We start from the raw sequence: 18,031 nt of genomic DNA on the forward strand, positions 1-18,031 counted from the left end.
ATATATATATATATATAATGTATATAGACATAGGTATACTTGTATACATGGGAAGCTGGAGAGTTTATCTAGCTATTCGTTGACACGCACATGGTTCAAGAACACCCCATGGTGTCGCCTGCTGCACGAAGGTCGTAAAAATAAAAACATATAGCTTACTAATAATAACAAGTAGGCATAAACGTTACATTTATAAACGTAAAGTAACATTTGTTCTATATTAACGAATAAATTCCAATTGTTATAATCTGTTATTCTCTTCTTATATTCAACTTACGTTCCAATTTTTATTTTCACCGATTAAGATGATACATTTAATATTAATTTATACTATCGTGCTTGTATCTGCGCATCGCGATTACAAGTTTGTTCTTTGTATTTGACTTTGGGAGGCGAAAGCAAAGAAAAGTTAATGCAGTCCAGCGACAAAAAACAAGATATATATCGAACTCCATTAACACTTACCACCTCCGTTCTGTTGGCACAGATAAGGAAACCTCCAGATATTGCCCAGACCGACGCTGTATCCAATAATACTGAGAAAAAATTGCATTTTTCCGCTCCACGCCGCCCTGTTCTCCTCCTTCGTATCCTGACCAACATTTTGACTTGCTGTCGCCACGATCGTCACGTTGTGGCCGGGTTGGCGGTGGTTGTTCAAGGGAGCCAGCTCGTGCCCATTTCTTCCGGTCTCGACTACCATTCTCCTGTGGGTCTCGATAGGTACACAATGAATCGATCACTCCTCCCGGCGGGTGGTGTACTTAATTGAGATCTTTAGTACACTCTTTGTGTTTGTTTGCCAAGCTCACCCCAACGTACTTCTCCACTTCCTGCCGCCTGTTTATTTCCTTTTCCTCGCGTACACACGGATGCCGATCTCACTGTTTGGATCTTCGCGCGAAACCTAGGGTTAAAGAATCCCGATCCCCTTCTCTTCGCTTTCTCTCCTTCTCCGCACGATTTGGCAGAAACACGCTTATCTAACACCGTCCGCGGGCTCACGTACCCCTCACTGATATACCACTACCACTATCACCGCCACGCTGTTCATCGACTTCAGCGGGAGCGGATGAGCAGCGGACGTACAGCAATAACGGGGATAACAATAAAGTTAATATAACAATAATAACAACAGTATCAACAGTAGTTATCTCTTCACTATTTATTCGTAATGTTAACCAGCGTCCGCACTATGGCGTCCGAAAAAATACTGAGATCGGTCTCTCCCTCCTCGAGAAGTAACCAGCAACAATTTGTTTCTTAATATTACGCATACACCCCTTCTCGGAGACGAAAGGAATGGTTTCTTATCCGAGTTCCGTTCGTTCCTTTTTGATACGTGTGTGCCCCGATAGTACTCCTTATTGACTGTTTGCGGACGCATACGCGACCGCGTAGAAACAGGCAGGATGGCAAGGACGCGAAGTACGAGGAAGGATACGTCATAGGGTAGGACCTATTCCGCGAAATGGAGTGGGTGGCACGTAGGCGACCCGATAAAAATCGAGCGCCGGCTGACGAACGACGTTACGAGGGAACCAACGGGTCACGTGCCACAGTCCTCGCTGTCAAAGGATACCGACGAGGTTGAGGGATACGCGGGATTTCAACTCGCGCTGTCTGACATTGATGGAAGAAGCGACCGGTTGGTTGCAAAGGGGGTTGGCGCACCTAACGTTACGTTTGGAAGCAATCGTACCGTGAAAAACGGAGTGAGAGAGGGAGCGAATGAAAGTACGCGTGTCGTTAATAGCTACCGTCGGGACGAAATATCGATCGATCCTCCGCGCGGAAGTGAGACACCGAAATGAGGGAGAGCGTTAGAGAGAAGGAGAGAAAAGAGCGAAAGAGGGATAAAGAGAGAGAAAGGGATCAAAGAAAGAGAGACGAGAGGGTTCTAATTTTTGGCTTCTCGAAGCAGCGGTGATACGACGTTTGGGATTTAAAGTAGCTCGATTTTCACAGAGGATGGTTCTCTGGGTCAGCCCTTAAACTCTCTTCGATGCCTCTTCAGTTTCGGTCGAAATCAGCGTCAGCAGTCTTCTCGTTTCGTTCTCGTTTCATAAGTCAGATTCCTTTAAGTCGCTGCCGTTTGCGAGTCGATGTGAGTGGAAGTCATGAGTCCAGAATCATAGTTGGTCTCCCTCGGCCCAACTCTGCGCACGAGGAAGACGTGATCGCCGACGTCAATGTTGCCCCTCTCGTCGTTGTCGTCGTCGCCGCCACCGCCGCCGTTGTCGTCGTCGTCGTCGTCGTTATCGTTGTTTCAAATTTGGTATCAGAGAATATATTATCTGCCAGTTTATTTATTTAAACTTGGCAATCTTCGGACGGGTCGGACTAACGTCGTTGCGGACACGCGTGTGTCGTTGAAGAGCAAGACTTCTGAGACCTTTGGTACCCATGTATACCACTCCTCACTCCACCGCGTCGTGCCCAGTATCCGTTTCCTGTTTCCTCGTTTGTATCTCGTTGCTCTAACTCTTCGTTTCCGCAGAAATGCGAGAAAACGCAGACCAGAAGCCCGCGTAAAATTTCGCACCGTGAGCGGTGGCTCAGTGAATAAAGCGCCTCGTACGAACGTCAATATCGGACTGAGCCGACGCTAGTGCGCGACGATGTGCGCGAGGGAACGGACCTACAGAACGAGAGCCTCTGGAGCGACATCGACGTCTGTACAATACGACGAAGGTTCGTTCTACCGGTGGTCCGGTCCCCCGATTGGCCGTGGTAATTGTGTACGTATGCGCATACGCCGGCCGACCGATCCCTTTTAAACGGTGAAGAGCCGGGTAGCGCGAGCGTTGTTATCTTATTATATTATAGAGTAGAAGAGGTAATCGCTTGCATAAAAAAATAGGGTGGAAAATATTTCAAAGCGCGATTTTTTTCTTCCACGAAAAATTCAAATTTTTAGTGATACAGATAATATATGGATATATAATTCGGATTATACATTTAATTATTTTATCATATTTTAGAGCAATTATAGAGCACAAGACGTAATGGTGCATAAAATGAAATGGAAATATTTAAGACGTTGAAGCGCGATTTTTTTCTTCTACACGGAAAGAATGCTTTTTCTGAAATATCTAAAAATTCAACTAGGTACAGGTCTAAAAATAAGTTTATCAGATTATCAAAATGTTTATGTAGGACACTCAAAGTTGTTGCTAGAATGTCAACTTTTTACAGCATTGCTTATCATGTTTGAGAGATTTCTATGTAATTATTCTGCCCAACAAAATTATTTCAAATTTGTGTATCTAGTTAAATTTTAGATACTTCAACAAATTCGTTCTTTGCGTTCACAGAATATTTAAATTTTAGATAATCTTTATACATTTAATTATACATTTAATTTTAAACTTCAAAATTATATATATATATATATATAATAAAGAAATACGATTTTGAAAATGATTAAACACCCTGATTAATTCTTATCAATTGTTAACAGCTTGCCTGATAATCTTAGCCAGCTTTTCTCGACGAAGCCCGCTTAAAGATGACACGCGCCAGTATAAATATAGAAGAAATACAATTTTGAAAATGATTAAACACCCTGATTAATTCTTATCAATTGTTAACAGCTTGCCTGATAATCTTAGCCAGCTTTTCTCGACGAAGCCCGCTTAAAGATGACACGCGCCAGTATAAATATAGAGATAAACCGCTATCCGCTAATTTATGTCATAAATCATCATTAAAACGCATTGCGAATAGTTTTGTGTGCATATTCCTATTGATCTTTTAGCACTCTAAGATAATGAAAATGTTTTTCTTCGTTGTTTACGTTTCAATGACGTGCGTTTCGACACGGCTCGTTTGAACTTGGCGGGGCTCTTCTGGAATGGGGTGGGTAATTCAAAACTGACAAACCGGCTCATCGATCGGATTGTTGTTCCACTAAGAGGTAGTATAGATACGCGCAGCTTCCCACGCGTCATCGCTTCCGTCGTAATCGCTTCGATCGAAAGCATCCTCGTAACTAGACATCCCTCCTATACTCAGCATCTTAATCCTCAAACACTTCATCTTCCCTTTGATAAAAACAAGCAATTCTCACTGGATCTCTCTGAGATAATTGCATAGCGCAAATCCTTAGCGAACTGAAGTTCACGTATATCTTGAAATAAATCGAAGACGATTATTCAAACAGAACAAGTCACAAAACGTCAAAAAGATGTTAAAACAAATCGTAACTGTTTTGAGAAGTGGTTTTTAATAATTATTTTGGAACCTTTTTGATGTCATGATGACTCATGTTCTCTCTCTGTTTAAATTAGGAACAAAATAAATAAATTCGGTCTTTTCTTCTCGTATACTTCTATTTATTGTACCTACTTTTGTATGTATTTCATATATTTGTAATCAAAATGATATTTTGTCCTTTATTCCTTCTCGGCAAAATTCTTTAAATTCTTGGCGAGCTCATGACGTCGGTGGCTAAAGGCGGTCGCGATCATTCCGTGACGTCATTCGATGCTATAGTTACTATCTCTAGACGACAAAACGTTTCACGAGACCAGCCCAAGCTTGTATACATACATATATATGGGTATATATCATAGAGGCGGGTCAGTCAGTAGCTTCACCGAGTTACGTAAGCGGTCGCATAACCTTTTGACCTTGTTCTCGAGTTCTTTACTATCAGGCGACTCCATACATTACCGTTTACCTGATTTGCATCAAATAACATTAGTCGGTATACTCATAAATATTGTATCAGATGCACGACAGTAACGACCCTCGCAACATGTATCTGTTTTGATTTTGCGCTAAGTAAGCATCGGTCTTTGCGTATAAATTATTGAAACTTTTAGTAGAGAAACGTAAAATATTTGAAAAACTTCCAGAAAATGTGCTTAGTTATGCGCTCTTTGAACATCAACGTTGAATCGTTTAGAAATCCGAGATATCGCCTATCTTTCTTTTCACCGATACACACCTGTACTGATTATGGCACGCCAATGTCGCGAGTGGTGCTTGCATAATATCATGTAAACCTTGAAAGCAATTGTCCGTCTACAAATCAATTCGGACAGCCAAAGTATTAACGAAGAAATATATTGAATTATACGAGTCTCGTCAGATTACGTGTATATTATATCGTATTACAATATATTATATTCATCATAATGCAATATATACATGGAGAAAATATGCTTTTAAAGACATATGTTTTAATAAGATTAGAGAGGATATTAAATTTTTAAAATAAATAAATAAAATAATAAGATATAATCCCTATATTTGTAGCTTCATCCCAGATAACATACATGTTGCATAAAACATCTAAAAGACGTCTTTTAGATATCTTATGCAAGAAAAATGTTATCTAGGATGTTTATAAAATTTATTTTAATGACGCTATGTATTACGCACGTGTAGCATATATTACAGTTGCTTCTAATAGTAGTCTGTATTTTTATGTTAATAATTTATGTCATGTACGGACTCTAACAACGTTCGCTATTATAGTAAATAATTCGAATTGCTAGTAGAAATAAAGACTATTTGGAACAACGTTATACAATATAATGACGCGTGCACGTAATGAGTAATACATGTCCTCGCTGTTCAATGCACCATGCTGAATGTGGTGGACGACCGAATGACGATGATGTTCGTACCGAATGACGCACAGGATACGTGCGACTTTTCTTCCTGTTTACAAGAGTCCAGCTTTATTTCTTTTTACTACTGCAGGAATTGTAATACGTGTCAGAAGTGAAGAGCTCACGGTGAATAGATCGCCGATCTCGTATTTTGCCGTGCACATCTTTCGCATGCAAGATAAGGACGTAGGTACCTATACGCTCCTACCTTAAACCATCCATCTAGCATCGCATACTAAAGTGGTTATACAAGCCCATCCTCACAATGGTCATTCAATTTCTTTCTACGCGTCTCGGTCCAAAGAATTTTTGTACTATTATTCTGAATAGTACCACATCCCTTGGGAATAAACGCGGATTATGCGGACCCCAAACCGGTAACGGACCTACTTCACGAAATTCTCACGACGAAATATTTGATACTTGACATTGAACATTGTATCTTAACTGCACTTTAAATTTTTTAGAAAAAATAGAGGAGTAAAAATGTTATAGTTGAAAACATTTTTGATTCGTTAAGTTCGTTGCAAATTCATAATGTCGTTGTTAAATTCATAATATCAAATTTTAGATATCCAGTTTGAATCATTCTTAGTTGCTACTGCTTTAATATATCGTTAATTGAAATAAAAGAGTCTAACTTAAGAAATATATTAATTTGATTCAAAATTAGTTTATTTATCAAACTCATACGTTAATCTGAATGCTGTTTACGCTTTAAAACTTAACAATTAGGTCAATTAAAATAGGTTGAATTGATGTAATTTTTTTTTAACTACTATGTTTTATATTAAAGTAATACATTTTGACACATTTGTTAGTTAAAAATAACAAAATTATTTAAGTCAAGTTATTTAAGTTAAGGAATTAATTCTTTATTATTTAACAATATACATAAAATGGGATCAACTATTATAGACTGTCTAGTTCTCTGCTCTACAATAAAATTGATTTTCTCAATAATTCCTCTGACAATATTAAGTATTTAATTCTTTCTCCGTAGGAAAAACATTTTCTCGCGAACAATTTTTCATATCAGAGTTCCATCACAATGAGAACTATATATCTATTTGCGTACTATCATTGGGTCAACAACTGTGTCAAGGATGTATTACCGCGATATATGTATCAAAGAAATCAATTTATTTAATAAATGCATGTCGCGATCACGAAACTATTATTACCAATACTGATACGCGTTCGTAAATTTATTTCGATATGGTACAATAGTATGTATTTGATATATGTATCAGAAAGACATAAATATTATTCATTTTTTTTTTATAATTATTTATCTTTATTTTAATATTATTTGTCTTGATATAAGTGAGCAAAATGAAACGAAAAGCACTTTGCACGAATTAATTTCTACGATAAAAAATCGGTAGTTAATCGTTTCTCTCTCCTGCAGTCTTATCAAAATATTTTTATTTATCCTATATGTTTATTAGTGTCGTATATTTTATTTCTGTACCTCTCACAATAAGAGAGCGTGACATAAATCTTCTGTACGTACTATGCCATAGCAAGTAAGCTAATGTGATACTACATTGGCCAGTGTAAGTGGTCGCTTACCATAGACCATTCCCTCCCATAGACGGTCTCACGTCACATCCTCATTCAGGAATTTATTAATAATGAGACATTGTTTACGAGCCGTCAATGTTGATCCTTCTACACCATGGAAATCTTTATTAAGGACAATCAAAGTTCTGATAAGCGTGCACAAATATATCTCGGGTGAAATAATGAGATGTATATGAACCGTCGTACACAATTTATGTCCCGCAATTCTTTCCAATGAATAAACAATTCAATTATAATATTTTGGAACACAGTGAACATGCTGGCGCGCGTGTGTGTGTGTGTGTGTACACTACACGTCAAAATATATTGTTATAAATATTTGCTTGAAACTCTTTGACGCGCGTCTATTGACTGTTATTAACTATGCAATTTAGATTGATATTGATTGTAGCACTTTGATCAATAAATGTATTGTGACGTATAACATTAAAAATAAATATACGTTTGAGTCTATGTAAATTAATATTATGTCGAATATTATATGAGCTGAAAGCATTATATTAACTGGCGTAAATTAATACGTGAAATTACGTGAAAATAAGACAATCATATAAAAAAACATAACAATTTATAAAAGCATATTGCACATATAAATAGCGTGCAGGAAGTCGGAATAATATCTATGTAAAAAATAAATTATGTAGATTGTAAATAAATTATACCTTTTTACACATTTTTTGTTTACATCCTTCTTATTCGGATATGCAGTAATTGATACCTGTAAGAAGATATAAATAAGTATCATAGGATAAATGCCCTCTCAATGAGACGATAACGCATACATGACGCATTGTACACTTCATGCACTTACCCGGTGTTACACTCAAGATCCAATCTATGTACGCGCCGACACGCATGTTAATTCCTGCTTTACTACTGCCGCAACCCATTCCGGCAGTGATAGTACCCACGAGAACCTCCCGCTTCGTCGTAGGATTTTGCCAAAGAACGGGACCTCCGCTGTCAAACTGAAAGAAAAATTGTAGACACGAATATAAAAGAGCATTTTTTCTGCAAGCAAAACAAAAAGTAATGATGACATCAAAATGTACTCAAAATGATTATTCCCAGAGAGCATGCAACATTCAATGAATATTTTATAAATATTTATTAAAATCATTTATATATTCTATGAATGTACTAAAAACACTGTCAAATATTCATTGTACATTCGTAGTAAACTGAATGGCATTAAATGTTATAAATGTTTTATGAGCATGTAAAGAATATTTTGTACAATGTTCTATAAAATATTCTACCTATTTTATAAATATTCTATGGAACATTCCATAAATGTTCGTTTTGAAATGAATATGAATATTTATGAATAGAATATTATATAATATGTATATTTACAGAACATTTGATTCAAATATTCCGAAATCAAGAATATTGTATTTTATAAAAATATTCATACAACAATATTTCGTGTTATCTGGATTAAAAGTCATTTTTTGAGCGATTTATTTTAATGTCATTTTAATGTCATCGTGATCTGTTGTTCTGTCTAGGTAACTTCTGCAGAATTTTCTATGTTACCTGACATGCATCTTTTCCCTCCGCAAAAGTACATATATGATTATTTGAAATATTCGGATACTGTTGACGACACTGCAGGTTCGTGATTACGGTTACCGTAACTTTCTGCAAAGTATTCGACTTCATCCCTGAGAATTCTGTCAATCCCCAACCTATTTCGATCAGAATAAACGGATCAAACCTTGTTTGCGCAACTTACACGAAATAATTGAAACTTATAGTGTATGAAAACACACGTTAAGTTATTTAGATAACAATTATTGTTGCTATGATAACATTGCCTCACCCAATAAATCCACATAACTTCCTGCGAAGGAATCAAACTGATGCTGAAACGGAAGACAAACCGGTCCGACTTCTTCGCTGAAACTTATTACAGAATTCACCATTACTACAGCTATGTCGTTTTGTGCAGGAGCTTCAGTATCATATAAAGGATGCACGTAAAATCTGGATACAGTATAGAGGCGCGAGGCATTTGTATCTACACCTGGAATATTTAAAAAATTCGGATATCATAATTAAAGCGCTGGAGAAGTACCTAAGATATTTTTTATTCAACACATATGAATTTTAACAATTGGATAAAGATTATTTAGAACATTTTACAGATAAGACTCGCACATATATATATTTTTATATTTTATAGTTTAATTGCTTAAATATTTAATTTGTCCTTCGCTTAAATGTTGAAATAATAATAATAATAATTATTATTGTTATTGTGTTATAAGCAACAAAATTACAAAAAAAAAATATCGATGATAAAGTACTAGCTATAAATGGCGAGTAGTATTGTTACTAAAAGAATACATGTGAACAGATCGATATTGTCAAAAGGAGACAAGATTTGTCGAGAAGCAATAGAATGAAAAGAAGAGAAGGAAAAAGAAGATTCCTACGTACATAAATCAATAAAAATGTAACGAAAATATAATATTCTTTCAGAAAAATTTATTTTTGAAAAAACTGTTTACCCGTGGTAAGATCGTGATCTCCCACAAGTACACCCACAGTACTTGGATCAAAATTCCTCAAACAATGTGCGGCAGTTAACACATGTCTTTCGGATATGATAGTCGATCCGCAAAATACATCCTCTTGAAGAAAATCAACAAGACCAGCCATCATGGGATATTCATTCACGCCAGTATCCATACCTCCCACTATTTTCGTCTATGATGTATAATTAGAATTAGAACGAAAAATTCATAGAAATTATTAAATATACATCAAATTTTTTCACGTTATAATTATGCATACCGGCTTTTTCCATCCGCATTTGCAAGAATCATCATTGTCTTCTGTTTCGTTGATCGCTTGCAGCTGGCACAGAAACTTAACTCCTGATGACCAAAATGAAGTTGATAATTCAACAGTCATGAATCTTCCTGTCGATTCTATACTAAATGGTTCATTGCCGCAATAAGATCTAGATACGGAATCATTCACATATACAGTTAATCTATCCAAGGTGCATCTAAAACTCTGTGGAAAAAATATTCTAAAGAAATATTGTCGTAAAAATTTGTAATTTTAATTAGTAACAAATAATTATTATTTCTTTAACTAATCGATCGAATTTATTAATATTTCTTTAACTAATCGAAGCTCAGAAAATTAAATTATTCTTTTTGTGAAATTACGAATCTATGATTGTGATAATGAATATCTTTCAGTAATCACACGTTCGATTTTATTACAATAAGGCACAAATCTTACCCACGGAATATTGAAATTATCACATGTTAATCTAACGCGATAATCACTTTCCGCGAACCACCTGCAGTCTTGTCGGCCGTTAGAAACGTTAGGGTAGTCAGGATTGTACACATAATAGATGCTACCAGGTTTTAAATATCCAGAATAGTTACAGTTTTGATAAAACAAACTGCTTGACATTATAAAATAGAAGGACAGGTTCAGCATACAGAGTCCAACTGTAAAAAGGACAGTTCGTTACCGAATATATACGCTATAACTTTTCTTTATTATTACATTATAACATATACAATAAAAAAGAGAAAAATATAATATTGTATTATTATATATTATATAATTTAATTAATCATAAATAAATTTTTGATATATTATAAATTATGAATATGTTATATATATTATGTATATATTACATATTATATAATATAATATTATATAATTTAATTAAAAATAACATTTTTAAAATTTATCTTTACATTCTGTTTGTGTCAAAGATGTTATATATTCATAAGGATTTACACGTTGTGTGAAATAATATATTCTTTAATTAGCTTTTCATTTCACCTGGAGCGAGGCAACAAAAGCACTCGTATTGAAATTATCTCGGAAATAGAAATGATAGTTAAAAACCGATTACGGCCAAGTGTTACTTAACAGTATTTCAAGAATAAATTATTGCGACGCCACAGTGGTCGTCATCATTGCGCAATCAAGACGTTTTCCTGTAAAACATACTTCCAATTTGGTTATCCTCTCTCTCGTGGGAGTAGATATACAATCTCTTCGACATTGAAATTCAGATTTGCTATCAAATCGTCGTGCAATAAAGTGACATTATATGATAAATTCAGAAATAGGTAGTCGTTTATGAAGAACCGCATTGCAGTTGTCATCATATATCGCAAGTCCAAGCAAATGTATAGAGACATGCTACAGGAATGAGTTAAGCTTTTTATCCAAGTCAATATAAGCGATTTAGTCTCATTGATATTATTGTAATTTAGAACTTCCGTACATCTTATAAGTAATAAAAATTGATGAATTCGACGAAATAATAATAAATAGTACAACTGATTTCCGATGAAAAAAATTCTGATAAAATTCATAACGTTTTAAAAAATTTGTCATATTTTCAATTTATGAAAATTTCTAAAAAAAGTACCTTAAACTTTTTAGAGTTTATAAATTTTCTTCGGAAATTATAGAATGAAAAGAGAGAGAGAGAGAGAGAGAGAGAGAGAGAGAGAGTCTTAGAATATTTCAGAATTTACTTCTTTATATGTGAAGAATTCTAGAAAGAATTTTTTTTAGAACCTTTGAAAAGTGTTTCAATTCGTATAAAAAAATTTGTGAAATTTTTTACAAAGTTATAAAGTTATATATAGAAATTCTGAAAAATTCTAAAAAATTCTAAGAAAAATTTTTACTTCATTAGGAATACCTTCTGCATTTTAAGAGAAATGGAGCAGTTGCGCTCGATATCATAATTATATTATTATTATTATTACACATGATATAATTTTTATAGTCAAAAATAGCTCAATTATCCGTATAATTCCTCATAAAATTTAAGTCCAATTTAATACTGAAAATGACTTATTCAAAAACACTATTATTCAATGCTTTTAATATTTAAAATTAATAATTAATGAACCTTCCAGTATTGAATTTCTGTAAGGATTGCGTATAGTTTTGCAAAGTTACGAAATCCGCGACATCCGCGAGTGCAGAGTATCGCCTCTGCGGCCGCGTGGCCGTAAGTTTGTACAAGAATAAATTGAACATATGTGTAGGTATAGTTGGAGCAATTTTATTATAAATGGCAATTCCCTCTTCTTGTCCCCGGTCTACGGCAGGCTTTCAGCAGGCCCCACGTTGAATGAACTTGAATGAAATATGCATACGCGCGCACATATGTGTCGCGGGCTTTCATTGATTCGCGCTACAATTGTTCCTGTTAGCTTGACGCTTGACTAACTGACGGTCTGTTGCCAATAATGTCAATTTGCCGTCAGTTGCCATCTAACCGTGAGCCAGAAAGCACTATGCACTACTGTTAAATATATCAAAAGAGCAATGGCAACCCGATCCATTAAATTAAATAACATTTTATTATTTCTAACTTCCATCTGCTCCAAAATGTAAATTAATCCACTTCTGTGGTTAATTTTAAAGTAAACAACGTCTATATTAACGCATGCACTTAGTAAATAATAAAATTAATTAAATTTGAACCAAATATATTTTCTTAGTTAAATTGTTTGACTCCATTGCTCTAGAAAGCATGTTAAATAAAAAGTCTGCATTTTTTTTTAAATTAAAAGTGTTTTTTCCGAGATGTAAATCACGTTATCGATTTTATCGCCAGTACGTAGCTACGTAGTTCTCAAATCGAAAATAGATGTACTGGCGCTAGTGTGCAGGCGATTTTGACGGACCCATTTAAAACTCCGAGATGATCAGCCGTACTGGTTGCCATGGTAGTCGAAGTCATGGCTGTGATCAAAACACAAACAAACCGGGAGCTTTCTAAAAGAGCTTGTTTCGAGTCGATGCGATTCGAAACATCACGTGTTTGCGCCGGTAACGTCAAATTCGCATGTGGAGATGGCTTTCTAAGATTTTCTACTGCCGTCTGTCACGTGCATGTCTTTGGAGCAACCGCAGGCAATGCCAAATCGCGAAAACAGTGTTGACAGGCATCGAGAAAAGGTAGATTGTATGTTCAAATGTCTCAAATGCCATCTCGTCTCCTTATTATTTATTATTTTTTTTATTTATTTATTTTTGTCACGTTTTTGTAATGATGCTGTTTTTTTATATTTTCTTTATTATTTTTTCCATTTTCTTTGCATTTATTGTTGTTTTTTATTTTATTTTCTTTATAAGCTTTTGGAGGATTAGGCCTAGAACGTTAATAAACGCTTTAGCTATTTATCTACAGCCTTGGCTAAAAATATTAAGTATCTTATTAACCATTATTTAAAGTTTTAGTTCAAAAATTGATTTATGGTATTTGATGTAAATTATCCTTTGTTTCAAGAACCTTTTAAACTCATGTACAATATCGGTAAAACCAATAGATAACAATTCAGAATTCCAGATAAATAAAAAAATAATAGGTGTCTATAATATTTTTGAACAAGGCTGTATCTCTTCATTGAAATAAAAAGGTTTCTATTGTAATGACATCTTCTAACATCTGATTTTATTGTAATCGTAGCGCAGCAGTCATAAGATTTCAATCACAGAAAATGAATTGGAACCAGTGCATAAACCACTGCGTTACAGACGGTTTCATAGAACTAGACGCCATTCAAGAGTCAAGGGAGAATTCGAAGAATTGACGGATAAAAATGGAAACAGCAATGGTGTCACAGTGCCTAAAAAAAGTAGCAAGCATAACGTTCAAAGGAAACTTGACAGATTAGCTGAAGAAAATCGGATATTAGCGATGAAACTGGAAAGTTCTAATATAAGCCCTGGTAAATACTTGCTAATAATATACAAGGACAATTTGATAAGGCAGTTGATAATCAATGACTTTTTAAAAAAAGACTACAAACAAGTCGAATTTTGGTAAAAAAGAAGTTACTGACTTATCAAACTGCCCTTGTACTTTATGATACAAATAATATTTGTTTGTAACGAATAATCAAGAAAGTATTTTATAAAATTTCAGAAACTATCGTAGAATTAAAAGAAAAGGATTCCTTAATATCAAAAATTTACAACAAGTATCAGAAATTGTTGAAAAATCACGACAGCTTACAACAAGAATATGAGAAAGTAAATGCTCTTTTGGCAGAACGTGAAACAGAATGCAATCAGTTGCAAACGCATCACAAGAAATTTACAGAAGTTTTACAAAAAGTAAAGAAAACCAATTCCAATCTTCTAACATTTAATCAAAGATGTAAGGCTGAAAACGTTCAGTTAAATGAAGATGTACTGCTTCTTAAGCATGTGATATATCGATTGAACGCAGAGCTTGAAAAATATCAAGATAAGTTAAAGGAATCTGGACAAAGTGTCTTATCTAAAAATGTTAATGATATATTAGATTCTAAAAGATCGACAGACGATATCAAAACAGTGTCAGAATCTTGGGGTTCGGTGAATACACATGTGCTAGGCCCACTTTTAGACGCTTATCAAGAAAACCTGTCGGAGAAACAGGAGCTTGTAAATAGATACGAGGAGGACATCGCGAATTTTAGTATCAGATGCAAAGAAGTTATCGTGGAGAATGAATGTATGCAGGATGAAATGGAGAAGTTGAAGTCACAGGTATTATATTTATAAAAGAAGATTGTTGTGTACTTTACAAATTATTGTAGTAAAAGTTTTCCAGTGTACCAGGTACGCAGATGAAATCAAGATGATATCCGAGGATGCTGACTTGCTCAAGGATTTGAACGAGTGTTATACAAAACAGACGGTTCACCAAAAGCAGAAGATACACGAGATCCATTCGTTGTACGAACAGAAAGTGGGAGCAATGTCATTTGACAATAACAGACTTCACGAGGAATGTCTCGCTTCTAAGACTGAATTAAGTAATCTTCAAGGGAAATATGATATTCTTCACAAAGAATATGAAAAGTTGCAAAACGATAATACAAAAACAATGCCTGTTCATGTTCATAATGCTGCCGTCGAAGAATGCAGAGAACTGTTTGATAAATTGAAGCATCAGTATGAAACTGAGAAAGAAAAGCTATCCACTCGCATTAAGGAATTGGAAGAATCTTACGGTCAAAATAAAAGTCAATTGGATATAGTTACAATTGAAAGAAATCAATTAAAAGGATTGAATAAAAGTTTTGAGAAACATCTGAAGTAAGTTCCATATTAATGGGTATAAATTACAAATTATAAAATACATTTAAATAATACATTTAAACTATTTTTTTATTTTTTCATTTCTTCTCTTTTTAGACGTATACAGCATAAATTGGAGCATTTTCAAAAAATTGCGCATTCCATGCAAATATCCCGAGATTCCTTTAAGAAGCAGTTAAGAAAGACTACATTATATTGCGAAGAGTTATTTAGCGAATATGAAAGAATAGCCGCCGAACGGGATAAGTTAGTGAAACTTTTACATGAAACAGAAAATGAAAATGCTAGTATCCATTTGCTCGGCGATACTATTACTCAACGAGTAGGTCATCTAAAAGACCAATTAAAGGTATGAAACAAAAGAAAGATATATCGCTCCCTTACTTCAAAAATGACACAACTAAAAAACCATGATTTTCGAGTTATTATCGTGAATGAATTAGGTAAGTATAAACATTACCCTATCAAAAGTGAACTCTAACTTCATAAAAAGAATTGTCAAAATGTCATAACTTAAAAAGGATAGTTTAAAAAAATTATTTAAATATCATAATCTCAAAAAGGTGTTTTTTAAGAATTGTGAACTGAAAACGTTAAAAATTATAATATATTTAGTCATATTAAAAATACACTATCTTTGCTGATATTATTTGATTAGTCAGCAATTCTGTCAAGTTGAAAAAATTTTTTCCTTTTCTGAGAAATTAATTCTTTTTTAGTTGTGTCACTTTGAAGTAAGGGAATGATATAATTTTTATGAATGTTTTAAATATGATCAAATATTATCAGATTGTACACGAAGGTGCCAAGCAACAAATAGCGCTGGCAGAGAAAAATATGAAAGTGCAGCAGCTCGGTGTGCATCGAATGAAGGACGAGTATCACCGAGAACTGCAACGCTTCAAGCATCTGTTGAAGCAAAAAGAGGAAACGATCGGACGATTGCAGAAAGAGATTAGCGCGACCCGCGAGAACTTGGAACTCGTTTGGAAAGTCACCGCTGAGGATAATAAGAAAGTTAAAGGAGGGATGAAAAGCGCGAAGATTCAGCACGTTTAGTTAAACTTAGAAATTATCTACGATGGACGTGTCCACGATGTAAAATAAATCTAATTCCGTTCCTAATATATATGAAGGATACAATAAAAAAAAAGTATCACTATACAGAAAAATGATATTGTATTAACAACATTAACCGACAGAAATCTAATTTTGTGAAAATAATCTTGTTAATTTATTGACAGCATTAATGAAACAAATATGTCATGCCCTTTTTTTTTAATGAAATATTATTCCTTTGACTGTTATTGCATAAACAAAATTATTTTTAATTAGGCTGTTGCCGGTTAATATTATTAATACAACCATTTTTTTCCATGTAACATTTACATGGCCTAACATTGATTACCTTAAGCGTCTCCTAGACGATCCATGTTATTGTACAATATTAATTTATCTAGGGATTATATTAAGCCTCCAGTTTTGAATTGTTTAAAAGGGGCATCAATAATATTGTACAAAATAATTATACAATATAATATTGAGCGTCTAGAGACCGCTTTAGTCGTCTATAAATGGAAACTAGTCATTGTACAATATATGTGTAGCATAATATTATCGAACGCAATCCTTGTAATTATTACATACACAATTATATAACTACATAGTTTTCTTATTGCATTTGCGATCGAGATCGACATGTAGAAAGATATTGAGTCGATTTGCCGTTACATCACGGATTTGAAAACGACGTCGCTCCGACTGACCGATCGTGATTGAGATAATGTATTCCGCATGATAATGACACGTACGTTCCTCGTGCCGAATATATCTAAACACGCGTACGCTCGTTTCAATGCTTAGAGGAAACGGCAGATTTATCGATAGGATCACTGGCTTTATTTAGTGGTGACATCAACTGGCAAAAGGTTTTGAAGGTTGCCGTTGGTGACAGCGGAGTGACAACGCAGGGGAACCACAGTGCCGGTGACATGAAAAATTGACGTCCCCACTTACATAGATAGGAGTGATCTCACGTTCCATTAATATTAACATGCAAGGCGCGTAAGTGCTCTCGTAATCGCTCGCATCACACCTTGCGCTGTCTAAACGGTCTTTGCTAATTGCCGGACGTTTTCCGGATGCAGATAATCTATAGACATTGGCTTTTACGATATTGTGATAATATGACGGTACATCGAGAGAATACATCAGATATTAGAACGTTGTAGTTGAGATATTTGTTTCCTTTTAGTGTCGTTTTTGGACATTGGAAAAGATTATTTGATAATCTCTGCGATTATATTCACCATTTTTTATCAAAATGATGATTAAAAGTTACTTTTCGATCAATTACGATTCATTTTAATGTTATTTTTATATTATGACCTGTTCAACTTAAATGCTAATCATGCACAGAGAGAAAAATGTTTGGTATTTGTAACTATAATTATATATTACTATAATTATGATTATTACTGCTATAATAATAATAACAGTAACTATATATATAGTTCCAGCAACAAATGTTATAATTGGCAACCTAAATTGACTATAATTATAGTTGTTATAGCCATAAAATAGTTGAAATTACCATAAAATTATAGTCACTTGAACCATTTTTATGGTAATTTCAACTATTTTATGGCTATAACAACTATAATTATAGTCAATTTAGGTTGCCAATTATAACATTTGTTGCTGGAACTATATATATA

General features: G+C 34.3%; 3 protein-coding genes across 5 annotated transcripts in view; 1 reads left to right on the forward strand and 2 right to left on the reverse strand.

The window, feature by feature from the left end:
• The window catches only part of LOC108727568 (sodium- and chloride-dependent transporter XTRP3), a 16,105-nt gene extending 13,461 nt beyond the window's left edge, over positions 1-2,644 (reverse strand). For both annotated transcript variants that reach the window (XR_001936853.1, XM_018455724.1), the window contains exon 1: positions 466-2,644. Coding sequence is in view for 1 of the 2 variants with exons in the window: in XM_018455724.1 (XP_018311226.1) it covers positions 466-703 (238 nt within the window). In the remaining variant the exon portion in view is untranslated. The remainder of the gene's footprint in view (positions 1-465) is intronic.
• A 3,253-nt stretch (positions 2,645-5,897) lies between these two features.
• On the reverse strand, positions 5,898-10,652 carry LOC108727563 (venom serine protease 34). Its single transcript, XM_018455718.1, has 7 exons — positions 10,473-10,652; positions 10,014-10,238; positions 9,728-9,926; positions 9,037-9,240; positions 8,751-8,902; positions 8,023-8,179; positions 5,898-6,010 (listed from the first exon to the last, which is right to left on the reverse strand). Exons 1-7 carry the CDS (start codon positions 10,650-10,652, stop codon positions 5,898-5,900), a joined length of 1,230 nt encoding a protein of 409 aa, XP_018311220.1.
• Positions 10,653-12,968: 2,316 nt separating this feature from the next.
• On the forward strand, positions 12,969-16,510 carry LOC108727583 (Centrosomal protein 89kDa). Of its 2 annotated transcripts, none has more exons than XM_018455753.1 (6): positions 12,969-13,181; positions 13,693-13,954; positions 14,152-14,759; positions 14,824-15,311; positions 15,411-15,663; positions 16,104-16,510. In XM_018455753.1, the coding sequence occupies exons 1-6, from the start codon at positions 13,116-13,118 to the stop codon at positions 16,371-16,373; spliced, it is 1,947 nt and encodes a 648-aa protein (XP_018311255.1). In that variant the 5' UTR covers positions 12,969-13,115; the 3' UTR covers positions 16,374-16,510. The 2 variants fall into 2 exon arrangements, with proteins under 2 accessions (XP_018311255.1, XP_018311254.1); XM_018455752.1 differs by having other exon boundaries at positions 13,698-13,954.
• The last annotated feature ends 1,521 nt before the right edge of the window (positions 16,511-18,031 follow it).

This window comes from Mycetomoellerius zeteki, unplaced genomic scaffold, assembly GCF_001594055.1.
Source record: "Mycetomoellerius zeteki isolate Tzet28-1 unplaced genomic scaffold, Tzet1.0 scaffold51, whole genome shotgun sequence".
Taxonomy (NCBI): domain Eukaryota; kingdom Metazoa; phylum Arthropoda; class Insecta; order Hymenoptera; family Formicidae; genus Mycetomoellerius; species Mycetomoellerius zeteki.